The sequence below is a fragment of the Clytia hemisphaerica genome, unplaced genomic scaffold, assembly GCF_902728285.1.
Source record: "Clytia hemisphaerica strain Z4C2 unplaced genomic scaffold, Clytia hemisphaerica genome assembly, whole genome shotgun sequence".
Lineage (NCBI taxonomy): Eukaryota > Metazoa > Cnidaria > Hydrozoa > Leptothecata > Clytiidae > Clytia > Clytia hemisphaerica.
In genome coordinates this window covers 817372-834374 of record NW_027104274.1, presented here as the reverse complement: position 1 = coordinate 834374, position 17003 = coordinate 817372, and the positions used below count along the sequence as shown (strand labels likewise).

At 37.0% G+C, this 17003-nt stretch overlaps 1 protein-coding gene across 1 annotated transcript in view; it reads left to right on the top strand.

Annotated features, from left to right (window-relative positions):
- The window catches only part of LOC136816774 (zinc finger CCCH domain-containing protein 13-like), a 30820-nt gene that overhangs the window by 10483 nt on the left and 3334 nt on the right, over positions 1-17003 (top strand). The window contains exons 4-13 of the mRNA XM_067073096.1: positions 324-492; positions 6342-6458; positions 6819-6898; positions 7988-8097; positions 8338-8578; positions 9144-9672; positions 11601-13583; positions 13947-15238; positions 15475-16107; positions 16661-16969. Coding sequence (XP_066929197.1) covers positions 324-492; positions 6342-6458; positions 6819-6898; positions 7988-8097; positions 8338-8578; positions 9144-9672; positions 11601-13583; positions 13947-15238; positions 15475-16107; positions 16661-16969 — 5463 coding nt within the window. The remainder of the gene's footprint in view (positions 1-323; positions 493-6341; positions 6459-6818; positions 6899-7987; positions 8098-8337; positions 8579-9143; positions 9673-11600; positions 13584-13946; positions 15239-15474; positions 16108-16660; positions 16970-17003) is intronic.

Genomic DNA, 17003 nt, shown 5'->3' with positions numbered 1-17003 from the left:
ATCACTTCGCAACCCTTATACAATACGGCTAGGGGGATTTCCCAATTGGGGGAGTACAAATTTTAAAGACAGGTGGGGGGAAGGCCAGATGGGGGATTTTAGCTCATATTAGGGGGGACCAAAAAGCTGGAGGACTCCATGAACTAGAGTCTGAGGTTACAGACTAAAAAATATATAAACTTAACTATAAATAAAAAAATAAATAAGAAATCAGGTGACTGCTCATGCTTCCCAGAAAGGATTCACAGATCCTAAGGTTCTTCAACTGCAATTTTTTATGGAGAATTGAAATTGAATTTTCTACTGAGTGTTTTTCCTTTCAGAGATCAACATCTGGATCAAATCAACCACCACATGGTGCGAAAATAGATTCTTCAGAAAAGCAAGAGAAACAGGAAGTAGTTCTTCGGCCAAATGCAGGTGTGGAACCTGGCAAAACTTCAGATCAGATGCCAAAAAAATGGGGCAGCAAAGCCAATTCACAATCTTCAGGTAGCTATTATGTAATTGATCTATGCAGGCCTGGCCATGATGGCGTGCTTTTACACTCGCACACGCTGGCACACACCTAGAATGGTTTGCGAGTGCTAAAATAGCACTCCTAAAATATGGGACAAGCTGGAGTTTTTACAAGCTCTTATTTGATTTGGTTGGTCGTTAACCTGTAATAAAACAATTGTGTTACTTTTTCTAAAGAACGCGTCATCTCTATCACTTCAAATGACCAATTCAAGTATCTTGTAAAAACTCCAGCTCATCCCTAAAATATACAAGAATGTACAAAATCCCTTTTGCAAGGGCTAATAGCACGCTATAATGACATATTTTTTATGGAGTGCTATTTTGGCACGGGCAAGGTATTGTTCATGGCCAGGCCTGATCTATGTCTGTAAGGGGCCGAAACACTATTTTAATCCTAATAGTAAGTAGAAAGAATTGTTTTCTTTTGACTTTAGTTGAGCTGCAATCTGATATCTTAGTGTATGCCCCAGATACTTAAGGGCAAAGTAACGTATCACATTTTGCAATTTGTAATGCGTTTTAGAAAATGAAGCAAAAATTTATAAATTCCGCAAAATCATGATGCAACATTTCGTGTAGTTGAGAGATCATTAAGTCAGTTTTTTGGACCTACCCCAGGGGTGGTTCTATAAATTAACCTGCGTTCGTTCCTTCGTCCGTTCGTCTGTTACTAACTTTTCTCAGGATTGAATCATAAGAATCTTTTGATTTTTGGTACAAAGGTGCAAAATGGTGGTGGCCAAAATGATTTTCAAAAAAAAAAATTCGGCTCAAAAAACAAATCTTTATCTATAAGAATCGCTATTTATAAGCATAGATCAATGTTCTTGTAGTCATATTATTTTTATTAGTTTTTTTTAAAGATGTCACGTTGGAGGGCAATGGTTCAGGTTTTCTAGAAACACTTATTAACTTTTTGGCTAAAAAACAAATCTTTATCTGTAAGAATCACTATTTATAGTCATAGATAGATCAATGTTCTTAGGCAAATTATTATTTTTATTATCATTTTTTCTAAAAGAAGAAAATGTCACGGTAGAGCGTGATGGTTTGAGTTTTCTAGAAACACTGATTATTTTTTGGTTGAAAAACGAATCTTTATCTATAAGAATCACTATATAATATAAGCATAGATCAATATTATTTTTGGACCTACCTCCGGGTGCCCTGGTGGAGGTTCTATAAATTAACCGATGTCCGTCCGTCCGTCTGTTACCAGCTTTTCTCAGGATTGGCTCATTACTTTTTTCTGATTTTTTGTACAAAGATGGAGGGCAAGATTCTCTAAAGAATGGCTGAAGTGGTTTTTCCCGGAAAATTCTTATTCGCCTTAAAAAACGGATTTTCGTATTTTGAGGGAAATTCCCTTTAACCAAATAAGAAAATATAGCTTTTCTCAATGTTGACTTGTTATTTTTTTCTGATTTTTTGCACAATGATGCAAAATGGCAATGCCTAAAATGTGTCGGAGCCCGATTTTCGAAAAAAAATATATTTGGGCAAATTTGGGCCAAAAACTACCTAAAAATAGGGTTTTTTGGACTTTGTGCAAAATTCTGTCATTACTTTTTTCTGATTTTTTGTACAAAGATGGAGGGCAAGATTCTCTAAAGAATGGCTGAAGTGGTTTTTCCTGGGAAAATTCTTATTCGCCTTAAAAAACGGATTTTCGTATTTTGGGGAAATTCCCTTTAACCAAATAAGAAAATATAGCTTTTCTCAAACTTGACTCATTATTTTTTTCTGATTTTTTGCACAATGATGCAAAATGACAATGCCCAAAATGTGACGGAGCCAGATTTTTAAAGAAATTTTTTTGGGGCAAATTTGGGCCAAAAGCAGCTTAAAAGGTTTTTTTTGTATTTGGGAACATTCCTTTTTACCATTTTACATTATTCATTATTTTTCCATTCTGAATTTTTGTACAATTATTGTCACTTTTTCAGCATGTTGCTTGTCATTATTATTTTTTCTAAAAGAAGAAAATGTCATGGTAGAGCGCAATGATTTGAGTTTTCTAGAAACCTTATTTATTAAGCTGTGCATTTTTCTGATAGTGGATTGTTTTTATAAAGAAAAGCGTTTAATAGCTTTTTTACTTATTTTTCAAGTCTTTTTCAATAGTGTTGATAGTTTCTCCCAATAGATATGCTTTCATTATATATTTTTTATTTTGTCAAGTTATGTCTTATGTGTTTCATTGTTTCAATGTTCATTGATTAGTTTTTGATAACCAGGTAGGTCCATAAAATTATCACTTGTTGGTCAGCCCCAGCTGAGCATTCATTTCGCTATTATTCCGCAGAAGAAGCAGGGTCAGAAAAAAAAATGTGTTTCCCCGATTTCTAAAGTTTTCATCCGATCGGGTTAAGTTTGGTTTCCCGATCTGTGTATTTGCTCTCCAGCTTTTTTAGGGCTGCGTTCTGGTTGGGATACGCTTTCAATTCATCCAATCGGGCTAAGTTTGGTTTCTCGATATTTGTCAAAAACAATTCAATATGGCTGCCAAGGCGGTGCTTTTTCGTTCGTTCGGTGTTTATCTCTTGCCAGCTTTTATTTATACAATCGTTATATCGAAGTGGCTTTTAAACTTATAACTAAGAAAGATACAACACTGGAGTTAGATTATAAGGATGTTCTTTTCTTTAAAGTAAACTTATTTGCTCAAGTTTTTTCCTGAATTGTGAGTTATTTTTTACCTGCTAGACCTCATTATTTTGTAGCATGAAAACATATTTTTTCATTTTGGACTTGAATATAGAATAACCACCAACAATTACTGGAATTTGATGGAGTGTAGATATATTACAGTTCACAGCTTAATTATCTGATTATTCACAAAAATAATGTTTTCTCGAACTTGGTGTTTTCTTTTGATTTGATAGAAATTTTATATGCTTGTTCTTCTGGACTTGGAGATAATATTGATAAAGCGTAAATGGAAATTGATCAAGTATATTAAAGTACAGCTCCTATGTAATTTTGAGAATGACCGAGGTTCTTCATCAAATTATTGACGCAAAAATGATTTTTCTCTAGACTTGCGTTTTTCACTGGCAGTTACGTTTGTTTTTTTGGACCAACTTGGAGATAATTATGATAAAGCGTAAATGGAAATTGATCAAGTATATTAAAGTACAGCTCCTATGTAATTTTGAGAAAGAACGAAGTTCTTCATCAAATTATTGACGCAAAAATGATTTTTTTCTAGACTTGCGTTTTCACTGGCAGTTACGTTTGTTTTTTTGGACCAACTTGGAGATAATATTGATAAAGCGTAAATGGAAATTGATCAAGTATATTAAAGTACAGCTCCTATGTAGGTTTGAGAATGACAGAGGTTCTTCATCAAATTATTGACGCAAAAATGATTTTTTTCTAGACTTGCGTTTTTCAATGGCAGTTATGATACATTTGTTTTTTTGGACCAACTTGGAAATAATTATGATAAAGCGTAAATGGAAATTGATCAAGTATATTAAAGTACAGCTCCTATGTAGGTTTGAGAATGACAGAGGTTCTTCATCAAATTATTGACGCAAAAATGATTTTTTTCTAGACTTGCGTTTTTCAATGGCAGTTATGATACATTTGTTTTTTTGGACCAACTTGGAAATAATTATGATAAAGCGTAAATGGAAATTGATCAAGTATATTAAAGTACAGCTCCTATGTAAATTTGAGAAAGAACGAAGTTCTTCATCAAATTATTGACGCAAAAATGATTTTTTTCTAGACTTGCGTTTTTCAATGGCAGTTATGATACATTTGTTTTTTTTGGACCGACTTGGAGATAATTATGATAAAGTGTAAATGGAAATTGATCAAGTATATTAAAGTATTGCTCCTATGTGAATTTGAGAAAGACCGAAGTTCTTCATCAAACTATTGACGCAAAAATGATTTTTTTCTAGACTTGCGTTTTTCACTGGCAGTTACGTTTGTTTTTTTGGACTGACTTGGAGATAATTATGATCAAGTATATTAAAGTACCGCTCCTATGTGAATTTGAGAAAGACCGAAGTTCTTCATCAAACTATTGATGCAAAAATGATTTTTTTCTAGACTTGCGTTTTTCACTGGCAGTTACGTTTGTTTTTTTGGACCGACTTGGAGATAATTATGATCAAGCGTAAATGGAAATTAATCAAGTATATATATTTAAAGTGCAGCTCCTATGTAAATTTCAGAAAGGCTGGAGTATTCTTCATCAAATTATTGACAAAAATTATGTTTTTCTAGACTTAGATTTTTTCACTGTGATTTGATGGCGAGACACTTATACATTCTGAACTAATAATGATAAATAATAAATGTATATAAATGGATTAAATATTTTTTAATAGATAAATATTGCACTTTTAAGCATATTTAGGCTCAGATTAGGGAAAATACAGTACAATAATTACAGTCTTTCTGGGACGACACCGGGTGTGCTAAACATAAAACTTTTGAGTGTAAACCTTATTTTGAATTTTTCATTGCTTATTATAAAAAACATGTAGTTTTAAGCTAAACTATTTCTCTGGAGTTAAGATGAATAAGAATGACACCATTTTAACTTTTACTGATTTACAGGATCTTTGTTTTTGAAACTTTTTTGATTTTTTGTCCAGCTTGAGCTTGAATATAATTATAAGTCTAAGCTTAATAAAAAATGAAAAGTGTATAAATTTTTTGTGGTTTTTGATAGCCTTGCATTTAACTTCCTTGGAAGGATTTTTATTTTCTTGAATCTGTTGTTGATGTAGCCTTTTGTTGCTGTTCATCTGTATATCTAATTTTTATTATCTAAATATCTATCCTAATTAAAAGAGAATAATTATTATATCATACAGATTATAACATGGCATATTTTCGTTAATCCATATTGTATACAACCGTAAATTTGATGATTTTTTTACTCTCGTTTTAGTAAATCATATCAATCTTTAACAACATATCTTTCTAATCATATTAAGCAATTTAGGCTGACCTTCCAGCGCAGCTGGTTTATTATTAATTCTATTTGTACAACTCTAATAGCCCGCTTCGTATGTAGCCTAATAGTCAGCTTCGTATGCAGTAGTTGGTAGTCCTCCCAGTTACTGAGGCCAGGGTATTTAAAACTCAAAACTTGATTAATTTTAGCAAGACAATTGTTTAAGAATATATGTTTCTCACTAAGACAGGGGTGCTTCGTATGTTAAGCTATCCCTATAACTGAAGGCAAAAGAAATGTTATCTTCTTTGAAAAACGATTAGTTGTAACAAGTATTTTGAATCTTCAAGCAAATACAAAAGTTACTTTGCCTACAAATTATCCTTTAGAGTAGAAGATGCATTGTATATTGATAAAAACGCATCGTGAAAGCTAAATAATTTCGGGGGTTTTCTTTTCATTTTTTCAAAAATTTAGATTTTTGGGCCCAGGGTGTGTTCTTCACTAAACATATCCCCCTTTTGAAAAGGGTATGGTCGTCTCAACCAAAGAAAGGGAATTGGAAATTTTCCCAAGTGCATTTTCAAACGGGATATTTGCTTAAAACAATGTCTTCGCAATTTAATGGCAATAAGATAGAGTGTAAATGGATGACGGGTAGGCAATCAAAACAAAGCACAATATTTTCCACAGTTATAGGGTAAAAATACTTTTGGGGACAATTTTTGAGATCAATTTTTGTGAATGTTCAGAAGGGGGTCCCCCTTAGCACTACTGTACATCAGGCCTTTATAAGTATTAAATATCCTGAAGTTGAGCCCAAACAAACGTTTCTCATGAAAAACTACACTTATATTTATTGATCAACACATAAAAGTATACTTTTTCTCTTTCTTAGATTCACCTTATTTTCAAAGAGAGTTTCCGACACTTGGTCAGGAGGGAAACAAAAGAGAAGCATCGGGAGAAGGCGATCAAAATGTAAATCCTCAGGGGATGGCCCCCCAACAATCAGGTAAATCAAGGCTATTGTCTTGTTGGAGATCCTATGAATTTTAACCACGCTGTTGTTAGCTCAAGATAATTTCTTGGATTTTTGGATTTTCTTGAGGAATTCAATGTTGACATTACTTTATTTTCTTCTCTTGCCTTTCTCTTCATTCTCATGAAAAGCTTGCTTCTTTAATCATTTAACTACTTTTTTTCTGACTGTTAATTAGCTGTTTTATTTTCCAACAATACGATTTTGCATTTTTCTTTCTCTATATTCCTCTTTATTGAAAATCCTCATCGGGTAGGTCCAAATCAATATCCATCTACTTTGTATGCGTGGGTAAATGTATTTTTTATATACTTGCGTTTCTTTTCCATTTAGATGGCTCAAAGCCTGGTGAAAATGCTACGAATATGCTAAATCATCCTAACTTTAATGGCAATCAATTTCCTTACCCATATGTGAGTTGATTTTGTTAATATTTTAAATAGCTCATTTTACCATTCCTCAACTTGAGTTGAACTAGAATCCTAGAATATGTCTTTCTGTCTGTCCGTCTGTCCAAGTGTATGTCCCAAATACTTTGAAGCATCCTTGTTGACATCAACAATGGCTAGATTTAGCTGAAATTTGGCACACTTATTTTTTTTTTCATTCTTCATAAGGTTTGATTTTTTTAGCCTTTTGACGAGTTTCTCACCGCAAATGCTACAATTTGGCCTCATAATAATTGGAAAATATTTGACAATATTAAATAAAATGTAGATAAACCAAAAGAAACAAGTTTCAAAATAACGAACAAAAAATTTAGATCAACTCTGTTCACAATATTTTGTTCTCTTTTGTTGTTTGTTAAATAAATTAGGCACTTTCCGCAATCACAACGAGTACGACAACGAGAACGTGAAAACATCAAATTCACACCTTTGAGCTGTCAAAACTTGTCAAAACTCTGAGTAAACCCCAATTAACCGTTTTCTCTTCTCGTGCCCGACGGCAAATCACTCATTTTGGCGTTGTCAGACAACGAAATCTTTCTAGCATAAAAATCAACATCAAGCAAAAAGTAAGACAATTTTGAAAATTATATTTCAGAATCTTTAAACTTTTTATCATTTTTTAGCTTTTTTTCTTGTGCTAGATGTGTAAGTTTCAAGTATTGAATTTTTGAAATCCTGATTTTAAATTTGTTCAGTTTGTTAATCTCGTTACTAATAACATAACAAAATAATTCTGATCATTACAGTATTTTTAGTTTGCATTGAAAATGAAAAGCTTCGAGATTTTCTCCAGGTTTTTCGTTTTTCGTTACTTTAAAAAAAATGATAGACGTTGTCGTTGTGAAAAATAATTGCGGAATTAAAAATGAGCCACAACGGCAACTTCTCTATTTTTTCACACCTATATGTTATTTCACAAGTTTTGCCGTTGTCGTTGCCGTTCTCGTTGTGACTGCGGAAAGTGCCTAATGTATATGTAAATATCTTAATGTTTTAGTCTAATTTCCCAAATCTGTTTTAAAAATAAATTGTCTCTGTTTCATTCCTCAGGCATTTATGCCAGGTCCAGGTGGTGCCCGAATGCCGATTCACCCATATTATTTTCCTTATCCTGGTTCTGGCGGTAAAATGCCTCCATTTGATCCCAATTTCATGCAAAGGTAAGTTTAGGTGTCCAATCTTTTACCTTATTTTTTTAATAAATTAATTGATTTATTTGAGAAAAAAAATTAAAGAATGATCGTATCAACCTGTTGTTTCATTGTGTTTATGACAAACATTTTGACACGAAGCAGGGACATTTTCATCTCATCATTTCGATTATTATCTAGAGACTATTAGAAATAAGCAGTTGGCCTTGCAATTCAACTCTGGTGATGAATTATCATCTTCAATTTTAGAATGCCTCCGCCATTCAATCAAAATAAAGGTAAAATGGAGCGACCGTCAACTATCAAAGATACAGACTTGAGAAATCTTGACAAAGAGAAGGATGAAAATGGTTGGGCAGCAGCGCAAGATGAAGTCGATTACAACGCGAAACTTGTGTTCGATGAGTCTGACGAATCTGATGATGATAGATCTTCTGGTAAAAAGAACGATCGTGGTAAAGAGAGGACACCAAATCAGAAAAGGAGAGAGGTAACACCCCGATTCGTATCTTGGAGGAAGATTTCAAGTATTTTTAGACAAAGATTAGGTCGTCTGCAGGTTTTCAGGTCCCAATCCGGGACCCTGATGGTCTTCTCTCCCGCCTACCCTTTTTCTACGGTTCCCCAACTTGAATTATTTCTCAAACAATCAATTCACTGCTTTCTCTATTTTAACTTTAACAATTTAAAAACGATCCCTTACAACGATCTGGAAACATTTTATCAGCTTGATATTAATACCCAATTTTTACACTTTCTTCCCCCACTTCACATAGAATTTTATGAAATCCTTCATCAAGATCGTAAAGATAAAAGTATTCAATCCCCCCTCTAGTTGACCTTCATCTTCCTGAGGGGGATTCCATATGCAAAAAATCTATGAAACAAAATTAGTTGATTTAGGGTTCAAACCTAAGTGTTGCAAACAAAAATTTCGTTCCTCATTCGCCACTCCTCAGTGTTTTTATTTCGAAGGGAATGGATGAAGTTATTGATAATGAGCTCAATAATTCTAAAAGTCAAAACTAACTTATTTTGTCAATATTTTCCTATAGGCGTCAGAGAAGAAAGAGCATCCTGGATGGCCAGCTGGATATCCTCCATTTCACCCACAAATGATGAATTGGAGAATGCCAATGCCGCCTTCTGGTGCTGGACCTCAGGGGGCTCCTCAAGGTTACCCATTCCCTCCCTTCTTTTACATGCCACCTGGAATGTACCCGCCCAATATGCAACAGATGCAACAACAACCGCCCATGCCTCAAGAAGACAAATCTAAACCTGAATCTAAGCAAGAACCTAACGCGGTACGAGAAGACCAACGTAAACAAGAGAAAACGAAACCAAGTCCGTTCGATGATGAAACTGGTTCTACAGAGAACAAGTCTAGGACAACTGATGATAAGGCTCGACCCAAGAAAGATCTCTACCAACCTCAGTATAAGGAAGATAAACCGAAAAGTGCATTGGATAGTGGATTGAAATCCGACTCCAAATTTCGTTCAAGAAATAACAGTGAAGCTTCTGATTCAAGCAGGAGGAGTTTCAGAGGGTCTCAATCTGACATCAAAGACAGAAATGAAGGTATGCGCTGCTTTTCTAACTTCCAATTGAAATACGTCAACGGCAACGGAATATTATGTAGAAAAGTCCCAAACCTTCAAACCCTTCTAGGTTAGCAAAGCAAGGGGCGAAAGAAATTCGAGAGGCTAGACTCCCCTAATAGTAGTGTCTCCATCTCATATATTGTCTACTTATTGCCGACCCAAAAAATATAAGTATTTTGATTGGTCGAGAACATCGAAATATTTGCGATATTTCATATTTCCCTAGTCTGGAAATATGACCGCATTGACTTTTGGGGGACTGGGTAAGCGGCGGGAGAAAAATCAAAACAAACCAGCCGAAAAGAACTGACTTTCGGAGTCAAATGGAAAAACGCAACAAAACTGTTTTTAGATTAACTTTTACTTTGGAGTTCTTCCATAAAAGACGCAAAAATCAAATGTGATGAACTACAGTTGACGTTCTCTAATTCGATTTTCAAGTGAAATTGGATTTTCATCGAATAAGGGAGCTAATCGAATAGTAGAACGTCGAGTTAGAGAGCGTCAACTGTATATAGAAATTATTATAAAACTACTTGACACGACCCAAATATTTTCAGTTTTTGGTAAATTCGTCCGTGTGATAACCAAACAGTTTTTTATCAATGGAAACCAAAGAAAACTTGAGATTCTTGAATCTTTGCCTTCTTTGCCAATAATATTTCTTATAACATAACAACTTAATGTCTTGTATTAAACCAGATGACGGGCGATCTTTATAAAAGTTCTCCTCCTTATTTTCTACAAGAATACTTCCTTGGCTTTAAAGCATCAATTCTTCAACAATTATTATTTATTCCTTCTAAAATTCAGAACGTTTACAGCTTGACGATAACCAAGAAATTATCCAAATTGTTTTGTTGTTGCCAAAATGTTGTTTTTTTAGCCATTATTACAAGCATACATTTCCATCATGGGACTCTTTTCCTCTATACTATTCTTTTCCATAAATCGAAACAAGAACATAGTAAACACTGATGTTATCAATCCGATTAATCCATTGATGAAGGGTTTCTTCTCATCGAAAGAATACTGTACATCATCTGCATTTTGAATTATCAATCTAGAAACTTTCAAATACATCTCTGAAAAATCTGCTATGTGCAACACTTCAAAGTAAAAGTCGAAAAAAGCTCTCTGTTTTGTTTTTGTGTGAATATTTTCGGCGGGAACCATAGTGTCCTTCAGGGTCTCTCCCCCCCCCCATGCCTAGAATAAAAATTTTCCATCCCCCCCCTCATTTTTCCCACCCTGCCTCCAAAAATTTTCTGCACCACCCCCCCCCCCCCTCAAGCATAAAATTAAAAAGCTGTAATTTGATGAACTTAACGCTTATTGTTTTCCCTAAGGTAGTTCTAATTCAAGAATATATGGAAAGGATGGTTGTTTTTAAACCATAATATTAATAAAACTAAGCATTATGCTATATCATCTCATAAAACCAGATGTTTTTCAATTTTGAATTGATTTTGGTGAGTCCCCCCCCCATGCCTAGAATGAAAATTTTCCATCCCCCCCTCGTCCCCCCCCCTTGGCTTCAAAAAAAATTCTTTCCCCCCTATACGTCCTTTTCACCTCAAAACCCATTCCCCCCTGAATCCAGGGGGGAAGGACACTATGGGAACATATCGAATGTTTTTGTTCGAATCTAACGTTCGAATTAGATTTTCGAATAAAAACATTTGAAACTGCACGTACACAGAAGGCGGAAGTGCGATTTTTTTGAGTCGACAATAAATAAGTTATCGCATGACTTCAAGTTCAATACGAGAAATATTTTACTCGTTCCGAGATTTTACCGAGATTTTTCCTCGCCTAAAGGCTCGGAAAAATATTACGGAAAAATCTCGGAACTCATAAACACGATTCGTGTTCTCAATGGTTATTCTCTTTTCCTTTCTTCAGAAAATAACAAGGCAGACAATTCCAAAATGCGTGTCATGCGACGAAAAGAAAGCGTAGACTCCTCGAGTAGTGAAGTCCATGCCAGTGATAAAGAACCTGAAAAACAAACAGCTGTACGTACTGCATGGGACGAGGACGATCCGAAAGAACAAGAAAACAAAACTGTCCGAAGAGGAATCCATCCCAAAGGTGGTCTTAAAGATCTATCAGTCACTCGAAAAGATGAACAAAGAAGTCAAGGAAGACATGAAACAGAATCGAATGCACCCTCGGGCCAACGTTACAAAGAAATGCGGCTTCCCAGGAATAACGACTCTTCCAAAACGAAATCCAGAACTGATCGACCTTCTGACACTACACAAGGTCCACCAGCAAACAATAAGCCTTCACCTTGGGCAAATGTTGTATCGGGTGATAAGAAGAAAGTAACTACGGGAGATAATCAAATGAAATCACTTGTCGAGATTCAAAAAGAAGAAGAGAAAAGGCAGAAAGATGACGCTACCAACATTAAGACAGAAGAACCACGCCAATCGCCTGATGAAAACAAATTCCGAAGTGACAATGTTGACAGATATCAAGGCAACAAACCACGACCGCAGGGTCGACAAAACTACGATCAACGAAACGACAGACGACCTTTTGATCGGGAACGTCCTGACAGAGGTGGCGAACGTCCTGATAGAGGAGGTGATCGTAACTTTGATCGAAAGTCTAGACTCAGTGGCCGGACAGAAAGAGGTTATGAGCAACGCGACAACCGACAGGACAACGATCGCCGCGGTGAATATCGTGAGCGAAGAGACGACGATAAGCGACCGCCTCGTGATAGGAGAGATCGAAATCAGTATGATAAAGATCGACCATTTGACAAGGATCGTGTTGACAAGTACAACGATCGCAGAGACAAGCGCGATTTCAACAACAGGGATCGTGAAGATCGACGCGACAATTATCGTGACATCAGGAAAGACAACAGAGACAATAACAGGCGTGATTATCGCAATGAGAAACGTGATAAGAATGAAGAAGTGAAGTATCGTGGTGACGAAAACGAAAAACGAGATACAGAGAAAGGTAGCAAGCAGTCATTAACTGACAAAACTGAAGTGACGCCAAAGGAAGATAGAAAAGACGACCGCCCGACCGAATCGCGCGATGATAAGAACATCGCCAACAGGAGCGATCGACAGCTTGGTCAACGTGATTCCAACAGAAGTGATAAGAGTTACGATGACAGGAAGCAAGATTATCGAAAACGCGAAGATAGAAATGATTACAGGAACGACTCTCGGAACCGCGACGACAGAAAGGATACGCGTCCTAGAGACCGACAAAATCGAGGTGAATCGAGGAATTACGAAGAAAGAAACGATTGGCGAAAAGATCGACCACCAAGAGAAAAAGAGGATCGCAGCGATACACGTGGTAAAGATCGTGGAGATGATCGAAAGGACTATCGTAAAGACTCACGAACGCGTGACCGTGGCGAGCGAAACGAATCTCGGACGCGTGACGACCGCAATGACTACCGAAACGATCCACGAAACAAAGATGGTGGAAACAAGAGGTGGGAAAAGAAAGAAAAACCTTTCCAAAAGACGTCGAGTACTGATGATGTTAAGTCTGCCACAGTGGAGAACAAAGAAGGCTCTAAATCTGAAGAAACGACACTACAAACAGTGCAACCTATTAAGGCAGACGATCAACCATCTGCCAAACCGACGGTTGAAGAGAGCAAAGATGGTGAGAAGTCTCAAGATACAACCATATCTTCCTCTTCGAAAGAGGTCGAGAAAGAGTCAACAGCAAAACCTCATCAAAACGAACGTTCGGAGAGGAGGTATGATGACCGTGAGGATTCAATGGGCCATCGCGAATTCAACAAACGTGGTCGAGGACGCGGTCGTGGAGGCTCTGGTGGTATGGACCGCTACTCGCGCAATAGTTACCGTGATAAATCGTCCAACAAATACAATAAAGGTATGTTTGTCGTTATTTGTACTCTGACCTTATTTTGATCTTTGTATACTTTGTTTGTGTCAAGCCCTCTTTTTGATTAAATCCCTTTTAGGTAATGTATAGATTGATGAATAGTTTAGACGTTAATGGGTGTACTAAAATTTCAAATGAATGCTTCATTGTGTCTACTTAATACCAAGACTTTCACGCTATATCCGTGATTATATTTGACTTTTGATTAAAAGATGACGATTATTTATTCTTAGGGTTAACCTTTTAAGTTAAAAAATATTTTCAAATAAACAGCAAATATGTATTACATCCTCAATCTCCTGGTAGAAAAGTGTACCTTGTAAGCCTACCCACTATCGATTTTATTACCAGGTGAACAAGGTGATACCGAGGGAGAAGTTGATGAGGAAAATAGAAGAGGGAAACGATTTGAAGCTCGTAGCACCACCAACTGGGAAGAACCACCACCTCGATTCCGTGGGCGTGGACGTGGCGGAAAGCCTGAAGGTGTTCCACGCGGACGAGGAAGAGGCGGACGCGGTGGGCGTGAATTTAATCAACGAGTCGGAAGAGATCGTAATGAAGAGACGGAGGATGGAGAGAAGTTCAAGTCGTCTGAAGAAAATCGACCATCGTTCGAAGATAAAAGCGAACTGGACGGTGAATCGAAAAGCGTGAGCACTGACAGAAAACAACGTCTATCTTCATCGTCAGCTCCTAGAGAGAAACGTGGAAGTCTAGCGGCCAAAACTGGTCGCGTAGGAAGAGGTGCGGGAAGAGGCGCAACTCGTAGTGTTCGTGGTGGTAAGACGCCTTTTTTAGCGAACAGGCAGCAGGTGGGGGACCCAGGAAAACAGCGGAAAAGTAGAGAGGAAAACGCCTCATCTGCTGCCGATAAAAATACTTCAAACAACAAATCTCTCTCAACACAAAAGGATGAAAATAACACAGATGACGTCATGATGCACTCACCTCCCAAGAAAGTGAAATCACAGGAGAAACGGGAAGAGAAGAAACGTGATATCTCTCGAGAATTCGATCTGAATAACATTCGCAGTGTAGTCGTGATTGATGACATCCCAAACACCCAACAAGATCAATCCGCTAAAAATTCGATTTCCGAAGACGACGGTTTCACCATGGTAACGTCGAAGAAACAATTACGGGAACAACGAGATCGTGCTCGAGAAGAAGAGAAAAAGAAACAGAAAACGGAACAGAAGAAAGAACAACAAGCTGCCAAAGACGCTGCAAAGAATAAAGAACGCCAACAAACGGCAGCAAACCGTAAAGAAGGTCAAGCAAAAGAAAATAAACCACCGGTAACAACGACACCAACAACAAAACCATCCAGCGAAACTTCATCTCAAGCAACTACACCAGTAACCAGTGTTTCAACGTCGGTCACTTCTAAGGCGTCAACAACTACAGTGTCTTCAGGTAGCAACGCTGCGATGGCTGCTATAGGTGGATGGGAACCTGCTCAATCGCTCATGAGGACCTCTCAACCACCCGCAACTATTACTCCATCTGAAGCGACCAAGCTTCCCATCAGTAATGTGAACGCCTGGCAACGACCGCTTACGCTGAATGCGGTCGCCTCAGTACCAGACCCTCGTGCTGTTGGAACTGGAAAACCAAGCTCATCTCAGACCTCAGTAAAAGTAAGTTCTATTGAACTATATTTTTATCTTTGTTTGTATGTATGTAGAGTTATTCAATATATCCTCAGTCTTTTATGAACAAAAGAAGTCAAAATAATTCAAGAATCTTTGGCGTCATCGTGTATTGTTCATATTCTATTTGGAATTTAAAGAAATTTATTTGAGAAAGATCAAAGTCGTGAAAATCGGTCCCCTTAATAAACTATTCTTTTAAACTTTGTCACTTTTTTCTTTAGGGAAGCCTTGTACCAAGCCACCCAACACCAGAATCTGCATCACCTTTGGTCACACCTCCAACGTTGACACCAATCTCAACCATCTCTCCATCTGCTATGGAACCCATCTCTGAAAAACTCCCTCCATCTTCAACTTCAACCAAAACATTACCGACATCTGAAACGGTGAAAGCTAGCGTAGCGTCAACCAAAACTGACACTTCGGTCACTACTGTGGCTACTGACAAACCATCTACTGCAAAACCCAAATCCAAGAAAGAAACGATTGAACAAGCTAATAGATCGCAACAAGGATCCAAAGATTCAGATGTCAAGAAAGATAAACGTGACCCGAAAAAACGAGAAAACCGAACTGAAAAGCCCCCTCGTTTCCAAAGCCAGAATGATAAGAATAGAAGAGACGGTTCCAACAGACGTGAGGACGGAAAATCGCGCTACGACGACAACAAAGGTCGTTACGAAGATGGCAAGGGCCGTTACGACGATGGTAAAGGCCGTTACGATAATAGAAACAAACGCTACGAAAGAGACGGTAAACGCGGTGAAAGATCGGAACGCGATAACAGGGACAGAGTTGATCGTGATAGAGAAGATCCCAGATCAAGAAAAAGAACTGCCGACAGGCAACGAAAGGTATAAAACTATAAAAGCAAAATATACAAACTTTTTTCCTCTCATACTCTTTAACTGGACCTTCTATAACTCGAATTTCTCCTCAATTTTAACAAGTTTTATGGTTCCTTCAGTTAACAATGCTTTGTAAACCTTACTCGTTAATTCAAACAAATGTGTTTTTCCCGTGCAAATGTGTTTTTCCCGTGCAAATGTGTTTTTCCCGTGCAAATGTGTTTTTCCCGTGCAAATGTGTTTTTCCCGTGCGTGTTCGAGTTATTGAGACTCCAATGTAATATCGCGTAAAATAAATAGAATCAGCATGTTTCGCAGCGATAGAAAACTGATCTTAAGTTCGCAAGAGGATTTGCCAAATACATTCAGAGAATATCAATAATTAAACCTCGTGAGTATTTGGTTACATCAAAAGGAGTGAAATTAAGCTAATCAGATCATCACATTCGTCGCTGCATCCCTTTAGAGCAGTGCCTGATAAAACAAGAAAATTAAGTTAGTCGGGCAAATATTAGAGCTGAGTATGGTGAATCAAATTAAAATGATACTTTACTTTTAGAATGATTCTAAGACGTCCAACGATTCCGAAAAACCGAAAACGAGCAAAGCTAATGGGACAATCGACAAAGCTCCAAATGTTAACAGAAAACCACCTCCTGCTGTTTCTGCAAGTCACAAGAAAGCTATGGTGAACGATGATGTGTTTGTTGCTACAGAGGTTGCTCAACTAGAGAGTGCAAAGAGTATTTTGTCGGCTGCTGACAAAGTAGTTGGTTCCAAGAAACCCTCCTTGAAATCCCAATCGTCTATTGGTAGCTTCACTACTGGTGAAGATCCTGATATCAAAATCGAATCTGCTGATTTCAAGGTACATATATTTTTTAAATGCAAATCCAATTTTC